The sequence below is a fragment of the Salmo trutta genome, chromosome 21 (genome assembly GCF_901001165.1).
Source record: "Salmo trutta chromosome 21, fSalTru1.1, whole genome shotgun sequence".
NCBI classification, from domain to species: Eukaryota; Metazoa; Chordata; class Actinopteri; order Salmoniformes; family Salmonidae; genus Salmo; species Salmo trutta.
Window position 1 is genome coordinate 3,063,111 of NC_042977.1, and position 18,077 is coordinate 3,081,187.

General features: G+C 41.2%; 1 protein-coding gene across 3 annotated transcripts in view; it reads left to right on the forward strand.

The window, feature by feature from the left end:
- The window catches only part of stard3nl (STARD3 N-terminal like), a 46,896-nt gene that overhangs the window by 12,878 nt on the left and 15,941 nt on the right, over nucleotides 1-18,077 (forward strand). For all 3 annotated transcript variants that reach the window (XR_003868253.1, XM_029703963.1, XM_029703962.1), the window contains exons 3-6: nucleotides 10,023-10,100; nucleotides 10,201-10,278; nucleotides 10,568-10,621; nucleotides 16,394-16,511. Coding sequence is in view for 2 of the 3 variants with exons in the window: in XM_029703963.1 (XP_029559823.1) it covers nucleotides 10,023-10,100; nucleotides 10,201-10,278; nucleotides 10,568-10,621; nucleotides 16,394-16,511 (328 nt within the window). In the remaining variant the exon portion in view is untranslated. The remainder of the gene's footprint in view (nucleotides 1-10,022; nucleotides 10,101-10,200; nucleotides 10,279-10,567; nucleotides 10,622-16,393; nucleotides 16,512-18,077) is intronic.

Here is an 18,077-nt window from a genome sequence, read left to right on the forward strand (position 1 = left end):
CACTGGTGACAGACAATGCTGTGAACATGAAGGCTGCTTGGTCTAAAGTGGAGGAGTCCTACCCTCACATCACACCCATTGGCTGTGCTGCTCATGCATTGAATCTGCTCCTCAAGGACATCATGGCACTGAAAACAATGGATACACTCTACAAGAGAGCCAAGGAAATGGTTAGGTATGTAAAGGGTCATCAAGTTATAGCAGCAATCTACCTCACCAAGCAAAGTGAGAAGAATAAGAGCACCACATTGAAGCTGCCCAGCAACACCCGTTAGGGTGATGTTGTCATGTTTGACAGTCTCCTGGAGGGGAAAGAGTCTCTCCAAAAAATGGCCATATCACAGTCTGCCGATATGGACAGCCCCATCAAGAGGATCCTCCTGGATGATTGTATTTTGGGAGAGAGTGGTAAGCAGCCTGAAACTCCTGAAACCTATAGCAGTAGCCATTGCACAGATTGAGGGAGGCCATGCCATCCTGTCTGATGTTCAGACTCTGCTTGCAGATGTAAGAGAAGAAATCCGTACTGCCCTGCCCACTTCAGTGTTGCTCCAAGCAGAGGAAACTGCAGTTCTGAAATACATCAAAAAGTATGAAGTCTTCTGCCTGAAGCCCGTACACGCCGCAGCGTACATTTTGGACCCCAAGTATGTTGGCGAGAGCATCCTGTCTGGTGCAGAGATCAACAAGGCCTATGGTGTCATCACTACCGTGTCTCGCCACCTTGGCCTGGATGAGGGCAAGGATCTTGGCAGTCTGGCAAAGTACACTTCCAAGCAAGGGCTTTGGTATGGAGATGCAATATGGCGGTCGTGCCAATATATCTCATCAGCCACCTGGTGGAAGGGACTTTGGATCTGAGGCGCTTTCCCCTGTTGCCTCCAAATCCCACCAACATCAGCCGCCTCACATTGCAACTGGTCCTTGTTTGGGAACACACCCCAAAGCATGCAACAGGCTGACCAATACAAGGGTTGAAAAATTGGTGGCCTTCCGGGCAAATTTAAGGCTTTTTGAGCCTGACAAGCCATTCTCAACAAGGTTGGAAAGTGACAGTGAAGATGAGGCCTCAGTCTGATGTTCAAGGGATGGACATTGAGGAGGTCAAGGGAGAAGACATGGAAGCCTGAGAGGAGGACAACCAAAGCCTTAGTTTCTAGAAACTATCATTTTACAGATGTATGTTGAAAAGTTTTTGGGAGATGCGATGGATCATTGGGGATCATTCAATATTCATTTTTGTTCAGTGAAATCATCCCATGTGAAGAGTCAACAAAATTAAAGTTCAATTCATAACTCCATTTTTTTATTTATTTTTTATATTGGAAGGATTTAATCATTTGCAATTATGTCTACTTATGATAAGGTAAAAGGTTTGTTTATGTCTCCATATGGTAAATATATCCAATGCAAAAAAAATCTACATTTTTAAATGGTATTAATATTAATTCCCACGGAAAGTTTCCACTGGCATGAGAGATGTTGGAAGAGCTTTACTGCTGTTTTGCGCTTCCTCATTAAGTTTGTGAAAAACAAAAGCTTTTATCTTGTTTTCTCCTTTACTTTTTACTCCATATTATACGTTTTTGTGGGGTTTTATTTTGGTTTGCTTTTTCTGGGGCATATTTAGTGGGCACTCATGGTGGGTGTCGTAGGACCCACTTTCTTGTTGCTAGTCAACTTTCAATGGACACCCCATTAAAAACCCCACCTGTTTCGTTTTGGTTGTTAGTGACTTAGTTCCCACTTCTGTTTGAGTGGCTACATTTTTGGATTCTTGTTGGGGAACGTAACCCGTCACATAAGACTTTCATGAATACAACCAACTTATTGGTTCAGGGACCTCGATCCCTCGAATCAATGGAAATGTCGTTTTTTTTTTGTTTTTTTTTACTTTGGTACTCTGGACCCTGTCCTCGCATTTCAAGGCTGCATTGAGACAATGACTTTATCAGTGACCCAAGACCTGCTCAGATAATCCCAGCCATTGTGTCACTGAGCTGTCGTAGTACTGCTGCAAATGTACATTTCCCAGGAGTGTTGGCAGTCATAATGTAAGTAACCTAATTTATGTTCTTCTAAATGCCTCTGTCAATCTGACGGCTATTATCATCAGTAATCATGTTCCTATGATCCTGAGTTATACTGTTAGCACGGAGATGTTTTTCCCTAGTAGGAAGCCCACTGTGCAGGGTGAACTGCTCACAATCAGCTCAAATATAAATATTGCTGTCATGTCTACCCTGCTAAGCCTCCCAGTAAAGCAATAAAAACCAAGAATCCCAGAAAAGCGCTAAAAATAACCAACATTAACATACTGTATGTAGCCTAAAAAATAAGGTGCATGAAATTGATCTTGCTAGCAACAGAGAACATGCATATACTGGCTCTGAAACTCACTTGGATAATTCCTTTTGATACGGTAGTAGCAATATATTGTTATAACATCTACAATAGACACAGGAATGCCAATGGAGGAATTGCTGTTTGAGTCATATTCCTGTAAAGCTTAGAGAATCTCATGTCAAATGCTGTTTAAGTAATATGGCTTCAGGTTCATCTGCCTCACCTAAAGCCTATTATTGTGGGAAGTTGCTATTTCACCAAGTGTTAACAGTCCGTGTCTGGATAATGTGTGAAATGCTTGGTAATGTATGTGATATCAACAGAGAAGTATATTTTCTATGTGATCTAAATATTGACTGACTTTCATCAAGCTGTCAACAGAAAAAGCTTAAAACTGTAACCAGTGCCTGCAACCTGGTTCAGGTTCAGTCAACCTACCAGGGTAGTTACGAACAGCACAGGAACTAAATCATCCACTTGTATTGACTACATCTTTACCAATGCTGCAGAAATCTGCTCTAAAGCAGTATCCACACCCTTCAAATGTAGTGATCATAATATAATAGCCATATCTAGAAAAAAAACAATGTTCCAAAGACTGGATTTAAAATGGTGTATAAGCGATCAGAGGTTTTACAATGATTCCAAATGTTGAAGATGTGAAATATTTGTTGGTCTGTGTGTAATGAGTGACATCCTGATTCTGCACTTGAAGCATTTATGAAATTAATTATTCCAGTTACTAATAAGCATGCACCCATTAAGAAAATGACTGTAAAAACCGTTAAATCCCCTCGGATTGAAAAATTGTATGGTTGAGAGGGATGAGGCAAAAGGAATGGTAAATAAGTGTAGCTGCACAGCCGATTGGCAAACGTACTGCAAGTTTGAGAAATCATGTGACTAAACTTAACAAAAAGAAGACATTCTAATATGAAACAAAAATGAATGATAGTAAAAAGCTTTTAAATAAAATCTTGGCCAAAAAATGCAAACTCGGCTCCATTCATTTAATCTGATGGCTCATCACAAAACCCACAGATATTGCCAGCTGCTTTAGATTTATTTTTTTTCAATGGCAAGATTAGCAAATTTATGCATGACAACATTCTGAACCTACACATCCATACATAACTGACCAATTAATGAAAGGCAAGCATTGTAATTGTTATTTTGAAATCTGTAAAGTGAGTGTGGAAGAGGTGGAAAAAATTGTCTGTCAACAATGACAAACCACCTGACAACTTTGATGGACAATTACTGAGGATGATAGCGGACGATATTTGCAGTCCTATTTGCCTTCTCTTCAATCTAAGCCTACAGGAAAGCGTGTGCCCGCAGGCCTTGAGGGAAGCAAAAGTCATTCTGCTACCCAAGAATAGCAAAGCACCCTTTTTACTGGCTCAAACATCAAATCAGCCTGTTACCAACCCTTGGTAAACTTTTGGGAAAAAAATAGTTTGCGCAGATACAATACTATTTCACAGTAAACAAATTAAGACTTTCAGCATGCATATAGGAAAGGACATTCAACATACACAAATGACTGTCTGAGATAAATTGATAAGATTGTGGGAGCTGTTTTGTTAGACTTCAGTGCAACTTCACCACCTTCCGGAGACACCTGAAACCCCACCTCTTTAAGGAATACCTGGGATAGGATAAGGTAATCCTTCTAACCCCCCCCCCAAAAAAAGATATAGATGTACTATTGTAAAGTGGTTGTTCCACTGGATATCATAAGGTGAATGCACCAATTTGTAAGTCTCTCTGGATAAGAGCGTCTGCTAAATGACAAATGTTATTATTGATCATAGTCTGCTGCTGGAAAAACGTATGTGTTAAGGCCTTTCTACTGCCAATGTTTGTCTATGGAGATTGTGTGGTTGATTTTTATACACCTGTCAGCAATGTGTGTGTGTGTGTGTGGCTGAAATAGTTGACAGTGCATGTCTTAGCAAAAAGCAAGCCATGAGGTCGAAGGAATTGTCCATAGCTCCGAGACAGGATTGTGTCGATGCACAGATCGGGGGGAAGGGTCCAAAAAGAATGTCTGCAGCATTGAAGGTCCCCAAGATCAGTGGCTTCCATCATTATTAAATGGAAAAAGTTTGGAACCACCGACACTCTTCCTAGAGCTGGCCGCCCAGCCAAACTGAGCAATCGTGGGAGAAGGGCCTTGATCAGGGAGGTGATCAAGAACCTGATGGTCGCTCTGACAGAGCTCCAGAATTCCTCTGTGGAGATTGGAGAACCTTCCAGGACAACCATCTCTGCAGCACTCCACCAATCAGGCCTTTATGGTAGAGTGGCCAGACGGAAGCCACTTCTCCAATAAAAAGCACATCATAGCCCGCTTGGAGTTTGACAAAAGGTGCCTAAAGGACTGTCAGACCATGAGAAATAAGAGTCTCTGGTCTGATGAAACCAAGATTGAACTCTTTGGCCTGAATGCCAAGTGTCACGTCTGGAGGAAACCTGGCACCATCCCTACGGTGAAGCATGGTGGTGGCAGCATCGACTATGCTGTGGGGATGTCTTTCAGCAGCAGGGACTGGGAGAATAGTTAGAATCAAGGGAAAGATGAATGGAGCAATGTACAGAGATCCTTGTTGAAAACCTGCTCAGGTCCTCAGACTGGGGTGAAGGTTCACCTTCCAACAGGACAATGACCCTAAGCACACAGCCAAGATAACGCAGGAGTAGCTTCGGGACAAGTCTCTGAATGTCATTGAGTGCCCCAGCCAGAGCCCAGACTTGAACCCGATCAAACATCTCTGGAGAGACCTGAAAATAGCTGTGCAGCGACGCTCCCCATCCAACCTGACAGAGCTTGAGAGGATCTGCAGAGAATGGGAGGAGCTTCACATCCAAGAAGACTCAAGGATGTAATCGCTGCCAAAGGTGCATCAACAAAGTAAAGGGTCTGAATACGTGTGTGTATACATACAGACATACATACATGCATACATGCATACATACATACATACATACATACATACATACATACATGCATACATGCATACATACATACATACATACATACATACATACATACATACATACATACAACTTTTTTATCAATTTCCCAAAAAGTTTTTGCTTCGTCATTATGGTGTGTAGATTGAGGAAGAAAATGACAAAAAAATATATAACATGTAGACTAATTAACCTGCCGTAGCAAAAATATTTTGGTGTTTTGTAAATGAGGAAAAAGTACAATTAAAATATTTTGTCTTAATCTCATTTGCAGCTTCATTTTTGTCCATAAATCTATTGGTTAATGTTGTAACCAAAAATCACATTACCAAAACTATATATGAGTGTTTGTCTGTTGTATTCCGATGTGTGACAACAGTCACAGTTTATACCCAGCCCCTCTCCCTGCCTCCCTGGCTTTCGTAACGTTGTACGTATTGCCAAAACTTACTTTGGAGATTTACAATATTAACATAATTAATAATAACCAATATTGTCAATGGCACAACAGTAACAGCAATAACCAAGGGTCAAAATAACCATACATTTAACAATAAGCATAGAGGACATGTGCAGGTTGGTTGGTCTGGCAGACACTGTCCCTCATCTTATGGCAGGCAGCAATGTAGTGCGCTGCCAACCCACAGCTCTCTGCGTCCTCCCCCAACAGGACAGGTAGCCTATTCTCATAAGAGAGGTCTTTGAAACCTTGAATAAGGTTTTCAAATTTGAGGAAATGACACTGTTTTCTATTTTTGACATTTTGTCAGAAAATTCAGCTCTCTCTCCAGTTCTGCTGTGGTGCAGTGGTTGCACAGCCTTTCCTCTACAGGGAGTCATGTTATCCTGTGTCTACCCTTCTCAATGGCAAGGCTGTGCTCACTGAACCAGTCCTGTCTGGTCCAGCAGTGGTGGGTTTGTGCCCATAGGCAATGTTGTTGCCGGTGATGTCTGGTAAGGACCTGTCTTACAACAGGCCTACAAGCCCTCAGTCCAGCCTCTCTCAGCCTATTGCGGACAGTCTGAGCACTGATGGAGGGATTGTGCGTTCCTGGTCTAACTCGGGCAGTTGTTGTTGCCATCCTGTACCTGTCCCGCAGGTGTGATCTAGGATGAACTGATCCTGTGCAGGTGTTACACGTGGTCTCCCACTGCGAGGACAATTCGCTGTCCGTCCTGTCTCGCTGTAGCGCTGTCTTAGGCGTCTCACAGTACGGACACTGCAATTTATTGCCCTGGCCACAGCTGCAGTCCTCATGCCTCCTTGCAGCATGCCTAAGGCACGTTCACGCAGATGAGCAGGGACCCTGGGCATCTTTCTTTTTTTAAAATTTTTTCAGAGTCAGTAGAAAGGCACATATTGCCGGTATATATTTTATTGTCATGTTTAACCCCCTACACCACTTTCAATAACTCTGTAGAACAATCCTATATGCCAAATAGAATCAAATGCTTTTTGGAAGTTGATAAAGCAAGCATACATTTTGTTATTGTTTTGGTAGACATGTTTATCTATCAGGGTGTGTAGGGTGTAAATATGATCAGTTGTGCGATATTTTGGTATGAATCCAATTTGGCTTTTACTCAAGACATTGTGCTTATTATGGAAGTTTAGAACTCTTACATATATAATACTACAGAAAACCTTCCCCCAGTTTACTGTTCACACACATGCCTCTGTAATATTTAGGGTCAAATTTGTCTCTGTTCTTAAAGATTGGGGCAATGAGTCCTTGATTTCAGGGAAATAACCTACACTTGATCAAATTAAACAGTTTTAATATAGCCAATTGACATTTTGCACTAGTGAATTTGAGCATCTCATTTAGGATGCCATCAGTTCCACATGCTTTTTTTAATTTGAGGGCCTGAAGTTTCTTATAGAGCTTCTTCTCATTGGGAGTCAATGGATTTTGATTTGTCCTTTTTTATAGATTTTTCTAATCCATTCAACTTCTCATGAATTTGGCATTGTTCTGCATTTGCGTCAATTTGAACGGTGTTGTAGAGTTTTTTAAAATGGGATGTCCGTATGTCACCATTTTGTATCGCTAATTCCTCCTTTTTTAGGTTTTTCCAATTTTGCCAGAAGTTTGTTTGTTTACTGTGTTTTTTGGTTCTGAGTGTACGTTAATATAATTTTAATGTCTCACAGTAATGAAAGCGTAATTCACCATTATTTGGGTTTCTGTGCTTTTGGTTTAATAGTGTTCTAAAAAAACTCTGCATCAAACCAGTTGTCATCTGTGGTCTTTTTTGTTTTGTTTTTTATCAATTTCAGTTTTGCTGTGTGTGTGTGTGTGTGTGTGTGTGTGGATGTTTTTTTCTGCTAGATTGATGCCTTCTTTACTGTGAGTGAATGTGGTATCCAGAAAGTTATCTAAGAGTGTTTGGATATTTTCGTTACTGGTTGCTTTCTGGTATTCTTCTGTGCCGTTTTGGGCCCATCTGTATGCGTTTCTGATGTTGTACAGCTTACTGTGCTGTGAATGTCTGGTTGTATCCATGTCTGTTCTGTTGAGGAACAATGTAATTTGGCTGTGATCAGAGGTTTTAATGGCTTGACAGTAAATGAGCTGAAAGAGAAAGGGTCAATGTCTGTAATCATATCGTCTACTGTACTGTGTCCAAGAGGTGAGCAATAGGTGAATCTCCCCAAAGAGTCCCCCCCATAACGTACCATTGACAAAGTACAGACCCAGGCTTCGACAGAGCTGCAACAGATCCCTTCCGTTTTTGTTGAGGGTGCTGTCACTGTTGTTTCTATGGGCGAGATTAAGACAGTTAGAAACAGTATGGCCTGTAATAAAGCTGTCCCCTCGTGTTGTCGTTGGATCAGGTAGTGTTCCTGTGCACACATTTGTGTCCCCACAGATGAGCACATTTCCCTGGGCCTGGATGGCACGTCTCTTCCTCAAGGGTGGGAAAGATCTCTGAGTAATATGGGGATTCTGAGGGGGGGATATATATTGCGCAAAGGAACACATATTTTTCTGTCGGTAGAAGTTATTTTTTTCATTTTTAACCAGATGTGATATTTACCAATTTTGAGGGGATCAATTAGATGTTGTAGTTTTGGATTTCTACCAAATGATCAGACTCTGCCTCTTTCTGGTGTGTAGGTAAACTAGGCAGTGCTGCCCCTGGGCACCAACCCTTGAACTGTGAGTGTCTCCCCTCATTCTTTCTACTTATGGATTACCACTACACACACTTTATGTTCTGGTGCCATTCTGGCAATTTTGAAGTATTGATTGGGAACTTATTTATGGAGGAATGTAGCTTTTTCAGGGTGATTTGTGATGTAGGTAGGTAGGTAGGTAGGTAGGTAGGTAGGTAGGTAGGTAGGTAGGTGCTACAAACAAAATACAATGAATAAATTGAAAACTCGTAAATGGAATGAAATAAACCAAACTTGTTCCTCAGAAGTGTAGCCTAGGTTGTGCGGTCCGCAAACAATGTGTCCACTCCTACAGTGAGAACGGTAAAATAATGTAATAGAAATATATATTGAATGCATTAACATAAAGCCCTAAATGGAATAGTACAAAAATTGCAAACCCTGCCTGTTTTATGTGTATATGAATAACTCCCGTCGGAGAGTTTGGTGAAGTTCAAGCATAATCCTTTACTCAGGTATAACATGTTACAGGTCACAACATCCTAATCAGACACTCATAATGGACCTGTTTATATATCCTAGATAGGTGCCCCACTAAGCGCCATCTCTGGGTTGGCACTATGCCCATTATCTTAAAGACTATCTGACACTCCAGGCAGGCTAGCAAACGCTCAAAGTATAGTATTTGAACATCTGTCAGACAGGTCTGAAAGATAATCCACACAATCTTCTTTGTCCCTGTCCGATTACGAAAATCGTGTCATGAACATTTCCAGAACATTCTATCAATTTGCTTTGTTTAACTTCAAGTAGATTTACAATTCATCTCTTGACCTAAGGTTCCCCTTGGGGGCAGAGGTGCTCTGAGGGAAGTGGTGCACCTCTCCTGGCAGTGGGTCCCTCTTCCCACTGATTCCCCCCTGACCAATTATTTTACTACATTTAACTTTGACTAAATAACTTTAACTTAAACTACCACAAAAATACTTTACTACAGGTAAAGCAAGTCTCAATTTTATAACATTTTTAAAATTACCTAGTTGATCTTCAATTTTATTTTCACAAGTGTAGCCTATCAATGACAGGGTTATCATTAGGGCTCATAATGGAAAATGAACATTTGCTTTTATTGGAAAAGTCAACATAGTGCCTCCCTGGTTCGGTCTGTTTGATTCCATTTCCTTTTGAGTATGTTGGTATAGTAGAAGTGCATTTATGGTTATGCAACCACAACTTTGAGAACTTTGACCTTTTTTTAAATAGTAACGCACACAGACTTCTCAGGCTTTTCAATCTATGGATGAACTGATATCTTGTTGATGTAATATTTACTCCCTCTGTCTCCGAAGTAACATTTTGACTGGTTGCTCACCTACATTGCCAATGCCAACACAGTTGTTACAGAAATGCATGCCAATCACGGATAACATAGCAAGTCGCATATTTGAAAGGGGGAACATTTTGAAAATGTTTGGTATTTTAAGAATTAATTGAATCTAACTCGATGTATTGACTACAGATTTGGGTATTTTGCATCTGTCTTATCTGTCAAATCCATTCCTTTTTATCTTCATAGGTGAATGGAGGAATCGAGAAGCGGCTCGATAAGGAGGTCTTACACTATGACTACCACGCCTCATTCTTTGACATATTTGTAAGTCCATTATGCTGCATCTTTGCTCAGAGTACAGTGCTCATTTGTTATCCAGATCAGGCAGAAATGATGATGTAAATTGCGACTGAATATCCCCTAGCTCCTGGCTGTGTTACGGTTTGCAGCCCTAATCTTGGCCTATGCTGTTTGTAAACTGCGTCACTGGTGGGCCATAGCGGTAGGTGAACCATCCTATGACTCAAACACATTTTCACATTTGCTACACTAGAGGATGCTGTTTCCCCTTGCAGGCCCTGTGTTACGTGATCATTGTGCCTGTTTTCAGTCAAGCAATGAATCTAATATACAGTAATTGCATGGCAACACATTTCCTGTTTTTATTTTTCTTCAATAGTTCACTTATGATGCAGTGACATTTTCTTTTCATGATTTCATTTTTATTGATGTAATGTATTTAATGCCAACTACAAGTAGTAACTGTTTTCTGATCTGTTTTTCCATCACAGATAACCACAGCAACCACAAGTGCTTTCCTGATCGCAAAAGTCATTTTATCAAAGGTATGTTTTTATTAAAGTATGTCTGACATCATTTTAACAGGAGGAATGAAAATATATTTCATCATTTGAATACAATAGGAGGGATATGCAATACATCTTCTCTCTGACATATTTGAAGGATGGTAAGATGTTAGGATTGTGAATGGAATAATGTAAGCATTACTGTAGTACTTGGTGTTGGTACAGTGGTTCATCCTTTAGAAGTTGCGAGCTTACGTCGCGGGACTCAGAGGTAGCCAGTGCCACGGCATCATTGCTCCAGACCACCACAAAGGGGAGTTAGAGCACTCATTATGCATTTGGGTCCCAAGGTTTTTACATGACTAATTATATTGAGTGGTTCCAATGACGAATTTGACGCGAGCCACCCGTCCCTGGTGACTTTCTTCAGCAAAGATGGCTGACAAAACATTACGGGGAAGCAGATGTAAGTAGTTATAACGTCATAACGAGTCAAGCAAAAAATGTACAATTGAGAGGAATATGGTAGTTAATGTAGAGACAACGATTGTGCGTTTTTTTTTGTCATAAAGTTAATTTACGAAAATCGCTATTTAGCACGTTTGTTTTCAGTCATATCCAATACCAGGTGTATCAAACTCCATTCTTTGAATGATGCTGTGTCTGCATGAATGTATTATAATTATACACTTCAACAGGGTTTACTGCTCCTGGGACATCAATGATTACACATTAACTATGCAATAGACTAGAAACATGATTTAAGTAAAGGCTGATTTGTAATTCATATATAAAGAATAAACAGTACATCCTGCCAGCACGCCCACAAGCGTGCTGAATGACGTGTGGAAGAGAGCGAGGAACGAGATGGGAGTAACAATCCAGGCTATTTGCTCTGAGACCAGCATAATAATGTAATGAAACAAGCAAGGAGCAGGTTTCGAACCCTCAACATTCTAGCCCGAAGTCCAGCACGCTATCAACTGTGCCCAAATGTATTAATTGGGTTTGGGGCCGATTGTGGCTAAAAACACTATCAAGTGGAAAGGGGGGAAAAGTATCTAGTTTTTCACAAGCATAGCAGGATGGGCTATTAGCTGAACAATAGACTATTCAACCTCTTTACTAAATAATCGTCTAATAGCCGAGCTAGGTGTTTCACCCCCCCCCCCCCCAACTTACAACAAATCATTAGGATCTACCTTTCCACATCTACCTACACACTGTTAATGTTCTGGGGGAAAAAGTGTGTGTCTCATTGGTCCCGAGTGGTGCAGCGGTCTAAGGCACTCCATCTCGGTGCAAGAGGCTTTACTACAGTCCCTGGTTCGAATTCAGGGTGTATCACATCTGATCGTGATTGGGAGTGCCATAGGGCGCACAATTGTCCCAGCGTCATCCGGGGTAGGCCATCATTGTAAATAAGAACTGGTTCTTACCTGACTTGCCTAGTTAAATAAAGGTTCAATTTAAAAAACTGGCAGTAACCGCAGCGCAATCAATAGGTGAACAGTGGCTGGTGCTGAAAATATTGCAAACCTGTTATGCAAGTGTTGCACACGAACAGATGGAGAAAACCTACACCAGTCGAGCAATTCATTTCAACAATCATCTTCATTTTAATTTGACTTTCCAATTTAAGCCCTGTTGTTTGGAGTCTATTTCTTCGGAGCCTAGACCTATATAAAATAACTTAGCCTACCTCAGCCAGTTATGAGGCTTAACAGTCTAATAGAAGTAGGATTTTTTTCATTAGGCCTACTTAGAATTGTAACTGGTCAAAAATGTAGCATCCTAGCACTTAGCATTTTTTTAAAAGTCTTCACGTTCAAACTACTGTCCCTCAACTTGCAATGTATTTGATGCTTAACCTGTCTGTCCCACCCTAATCAACAGCCAGTGGAATTGCGTCGCGCGAAATGCAAAACCTCATAAATGCTATAACTTCAATTTCTCAAACATATGACTATTTTACACCGTTTTATAGATACACCTCTCCTGAATCGAACCACGTTGTCCGATTTCAAAAAGGCTTTACAGCAAAAGCAAAACATTAGATTATGTCAGCAGAGTACCCAGCCAGAAATAATCACACAGCCATTTTCAAAGCAACTAGCATGCATCACAAATACCCAAAACACAGCTAAATGCAGCACTAACCTTTGAAAATCTTCATCAGATGACAATCTTAGGACATCATGTTACACAATACATGCATTTCTTTTTCGATAAAGTTCATATTTATATATAAAAACAGCATTTTATATCGGCGCGTGACATTCAGAAAATCTTTCACCTCAAATGCTTCCGATGAATCAGCGCTACAATTTACAAAATTACTATTCGAAAACATTGTTAAAATTTAATATTGTCATTCAAAGACTTATAGATTAACATGTCTTGAATGCCACTGCTTTGCCAGATTTAAAAATAACTTTACTGGGAAATCACACTTTGCAATAAACGACGTGGTATACCCAGCAAAATAGGCTAGGCTATACATGTTGGAGCCATCTTGGAATGATCAACCATCAAAAATACAATTGTAAATAAAACCTTACCTTTGATTATCTTTATCAGAAAGCACTTCCAGGGATCCCGGGTCCATAATAAATGTAGTTTTGTTCGAAAAAGTTAATCATTTATGTCCCAATTGTTAGCGCGCTCCGAAGGCTACTGAAAATGTACCGTGCTGAGTAGGACTTGTCGTCACGAATGTACAAAAAAAATATATTTAAGTTCAAACATGTCAAACGTTGTATAACAAATCTTTAGGGCCTTTTTCAACCAGAGCTTCAGTAATATTCCATGGGGACGTTTGCATTGTCTTTCAAAACGTTTCGAAAGGGGAGGGTAGCCATGGGCGGCCGCATCATAATGGTAAATGGCCCTCCACCTGTGACCACTTTTCACAGCCTCTCTTTCAGTCAGTTTTGATAGTAGGAGACTCAAACCACTTTGTAAAGACTGGGGACATCTAGTGGAAGCCTTAGGAAGTGCTAAATAATTCATAAGCCCCTGTGTGTTTCAATGGTAAATGTTTGAAGTGATATCCACACAACAGATTTCAGTTTCCTGTCAGGATTTCTCAGGGTTTTGACTGCCATATGAGTTCTGTTATACTCACAGACACCATTCAAACAGTTTTAGAAACTTTAGGGTGTTTTCTATCCAAATCAAACAATTATATGCCTATTCTAGTTACTGGGCAGGAGTAGTAACCAGATTAAATCGGGTACGTTTTTTATCCGGCCGTGCAAATACTGCCCCCTATCCCCAACAGGTTAAGTTCTGTAAAGTGTTACATTTCTAACTCAAAACACCATTTCTTCATCAACATCTTTATGCTTTCGTTAATCTTCTTGATTAATGAGCAAATTGCTCCAAGGGCCACAGTTGATTCGTCTGTGAAGATGACGTTTATTGAATGTCTCGCCAGCCTTGATCCATGCCTGGGCTTGCACGACACAAAGTTCTTTGTTGTCAGACGAATTATTGGAATCATTGACTCACTCACGTGTTGAAAAGGGCGAGGAATAAGATGGAGTCACAATCCATGCCAGGCACATCTGGAACTCCACCTCCGACAGGCAGAGTCAACATACGTGACGGCTTCGTCAGGTCTTCAGTTCACCCTGACATTTCCATTCCTCTCCTGACATCAGAGCTTGACCAACTGCTCACCAGGCACAGCAAGGGCCGCCTGGACCGTTATGCTGTTCTGCTATTCCAAGGACGTGTAACCGAAGAGAGATGCCATGAGTGGGCACAGATACATAGACTTCCCGCTGTTAATGTCTATTTCAGCATCATTTCACGCTGCTCTTAGACAAGCATGGAGAAATGAAAATGTTCAAATATTCCATGATATTCTGAAGATATGCGTTGACTGAATATAAGCAAGTGATGTCTGCTAAATAATCAAGTTAGGTTTCTCCAGAAACCTAATGGAAAATGCCCCGTTAGATATTAATATAGAGTCCTCCAATCCTCTAAGTGTAATTATTGTCGGAGAGTCACATCATTGGAAATAATATTTGTAGATTTATTGTTAAATGGTGTAGGTCTTATTTATTTAAAGAGCATATTGAAGTTAGAAGCAATAGGATATGAAGCAGAAGCCTACAACTATTTTAGCACTGTTTCGCGTTGCTCTGAGACGAGCATGCGGACTCTGAGACAGACTTCCTCCCCATCGGGGATTTGAACCCTGGTCTCTCGTCTGCACGACACAGGGATTCTTTAGCTAAATAGCCCATTACTGTACTGCCGACCGTCGTGTTGTACAGCGCCATATTTTCCATTCCAGCAGGTACCAGTCAAAAGTTTGGATACACCTACTCATTCCAGGATTCTTCTATATTTGTACTATTTTCTACATTGTAGAATAATAGTGAAGACATCACAACTATGAAATAACACACATGGAATCAGTGTTCAACCTTCCCAAGTTCTCTCACGTCACCCCGCTCCTCCGCTCTCTCCACTGGCTTCCAGTTGAAGCTCGCATCCGCTACAAGACCATGGTGCTTGCCTACGGAGCTGTGAGGGGAACGGCACCTCCGTACCTTCAGGCTCTGATCAGGCCCTACACCCAAACAAGGGCACTGCGTTCATCCACCTCTGGCCTGCTCGCCTCCCTACCTCTGAGGAAGCACAGTTCCCGCTCAGCCCAGTCAAAACTGTTCGCTGCTCTGGCACCCCAATGGTGGAACAAGCTCCCTCACGACGCCAGGACAGCGGAGTCAATCACCACCTTCCGGAGACACCTGAAACCCCACCTCTTTAAGGAATACCTAGGATAGGATAAAGTAATCCTTCTAACCCCCCCCCCTTAAAAGATTTAGATGCACTATTGTAAAGTGGTTGTTCCACTGGATATCATAAGGTGAATGCACCAATTTGTAAGTCGCTCTGGATAAGAGCGTCTGCTAAATGACTTAAATGTAAATGTTAAGAACAAATTCTTATTTACAAGGACAGGCTACTCCTTCCTCCCCAACGGGGATTTGAACCCTGGTCTCCCACATGCCCCGCATTCTGTAGTACAGACATAACGGAGAACAAGCTATGTAATAAGTTAGGCAGTTTCCCATGTTTACTACAGTATATATTGTAGACTGCACAGTAGCCTAATAAACAAATAAACACATTTTGTTGATAAAATAATGATAAAAAAATACTCTTTCAAAATGCAGATGTTGATTCAGTTATGGATCCATAATGAATAATCCATAATGAATTACTATGGGAATAAATATCACTGATTTACAGAAATATTGGAGCAAAGTTCTCTAATGAAGGCAAAAAAATGTAGAATCCTGTAGCCTACTCCCCACCGTCACGTTGTACAGCGCCATATGTTCCATTCCATCCTAACGGAAACCCTAAGGGTTTCGTTTTTCTTTTCTCTGAATAGAAACACCATAATATTAATCAAATGAATTAAGCCAGATTTCTTCATCAATTCCATATACTATGTTATTACAAAAAAGGTTTTAAATTCTCTGGTAATGCCAATATGGAATACTATCAAATGCTTCTCAAAGATGCCCTCTGGTGGTCAAACTAGCAATAAGTTGCAGTAACAGAAAAAATGGCTGAGAATTAAATGACGTGCCACAGAATGCTGCGGCAGCACGCAAGGTGTGCCGCAGTATGACGCAACTTTTAAAGGAGGAATCGCTGTACAATTTTTAGTGTCTGTGCATGTCAGTGTTTTTGTCAGTATGCAAGTAACATATGTTTGCTTATATGTTTTTTGCTATATGAACTAAGAGCAAATTAGTTTTGTGTGCGTGCATGTTCCAGCTCCTTTCCCAGGGGGCCTTTGGGTACCTGCTGCCCATCATTTCTTTCATCCTGGCCTGGATAGAGACGTGGCTACTAGACTTTAAGGTCCTACCTCAGGAGGCTGACGATGAGAACAGTGAGTATGGGAAGCTCTTCCATTGCACTCCTAGGGTGCATCCCAATAATATCTCCTTTCTCCTGAGGTGTACACCCGTTCACTACTTCCCACAAATCTAAAAGCATTGGATTGGTGGAGGTATGGGCTAGAGGGAGTCTTCATCACATTTTTCAACAAATAAGTAAATGAAGGGAAAGGGAAGTGAACAAGTACACACTTTGGGAGGAAGAGATAATTGGGACGAAGCCCTAGACAGTCTTCTAAATTGACTTATTTTGATTCATACTCGCAGGTTACAGAAACGGAAGAAATACAGATTTTAAATCATAATGTAATATAAAAACACATGTAGAGACATGGGTTACATATCCTTTTGTCTTGATTGGAGTCATTTGTATTGTTAACTCAAATTATTGTAGTGGGTCTCTTTTGACAAACAAACTTGCAATTGTGCTTGCTGCCACAGTGTTTTCCTTCACCGCATTCAGCAAAACATGACCGCATCTGTATATACAGTGCGTCTGGAAAATATTCAGACCCCTTCACTTTTTCCACATTTTGTTATGTTACAGCCTTATCTTTAAAATTTATTAAATACATTTTTTTTCCCTCATCAATCTACACAAAATACTCCATAATGACAAAGCGGAAAACCAGGTAATTCAGACCCTTTGCTATGAGACTCGAAATTGAGCTCAGGTGCATTCTGTTTCCATTGATCATCCTTGAGATGTTTATAGAACTTGATTGGCGTCCACCTGTGGTAATTTAAATTGATTGGACATGATTTGGAAAGGCACAAACCTGTGTATATAAGGTCCCACGGTTGACAGTGCATGTCGGAGCAAAAACCAAGCCATGAGGTCGAAGGAATTGGCCCTTGAGCTCCGAGACAGGATTGTGTCGAGGCACAGATCTGGAGATGGGTACCAAAAAATGTCTGCAGCATTGAAGGTCCTCAAGAACACAGTGGCCTCCATTCTTAAATGGAAGAGCTTTGGAACCACCAAGACTCTTCCTTGAGCTTGCTGCCTGGCCAAACTGAGAACCTTCCTGAAGGACAACAATCTGCAGCACTCCACCAATGGGGCCTTTATGGTAGAGTGGCGGAAGCCACTCCTCAGTAAAAGGCACATGACAGCCCACTTGGAGTTTGCCAAAAGGCACCGAAAGGATGCAGACCATGAGAAACAAGATTCTGGTCTGATGAAACCAAGATGGAAATCTTTTGCCTGAATGCCAAGTGTCACATCTGGAGAGAACCTGGCACCATCTCTACGGTGAAGCATGGTGGCGGCAGCATGATGGTGTGGGGATGTTTTCCAGCGGCAGGGACTGGGAGACTAGTCACGTTCGAGGGAAAGATGAACGGAGCAAAGTACAGAGATCCTTGATGAAAACCTGCTTCAGGGTGCTCAGGTCCTCAGACTGGGGCGAAGGTTCACCTTCCAACAGGACCGCAACCCAAAGTAACAGCCAAGACAACGCAAGAGTGGCTTCGGGACAAGTTTCTGAATGTCCTTGAGGGTCCAGCCCGAGCTCAGACTTGAACCTGATCGAACATCTCTGGAGAGACCTGAAAAT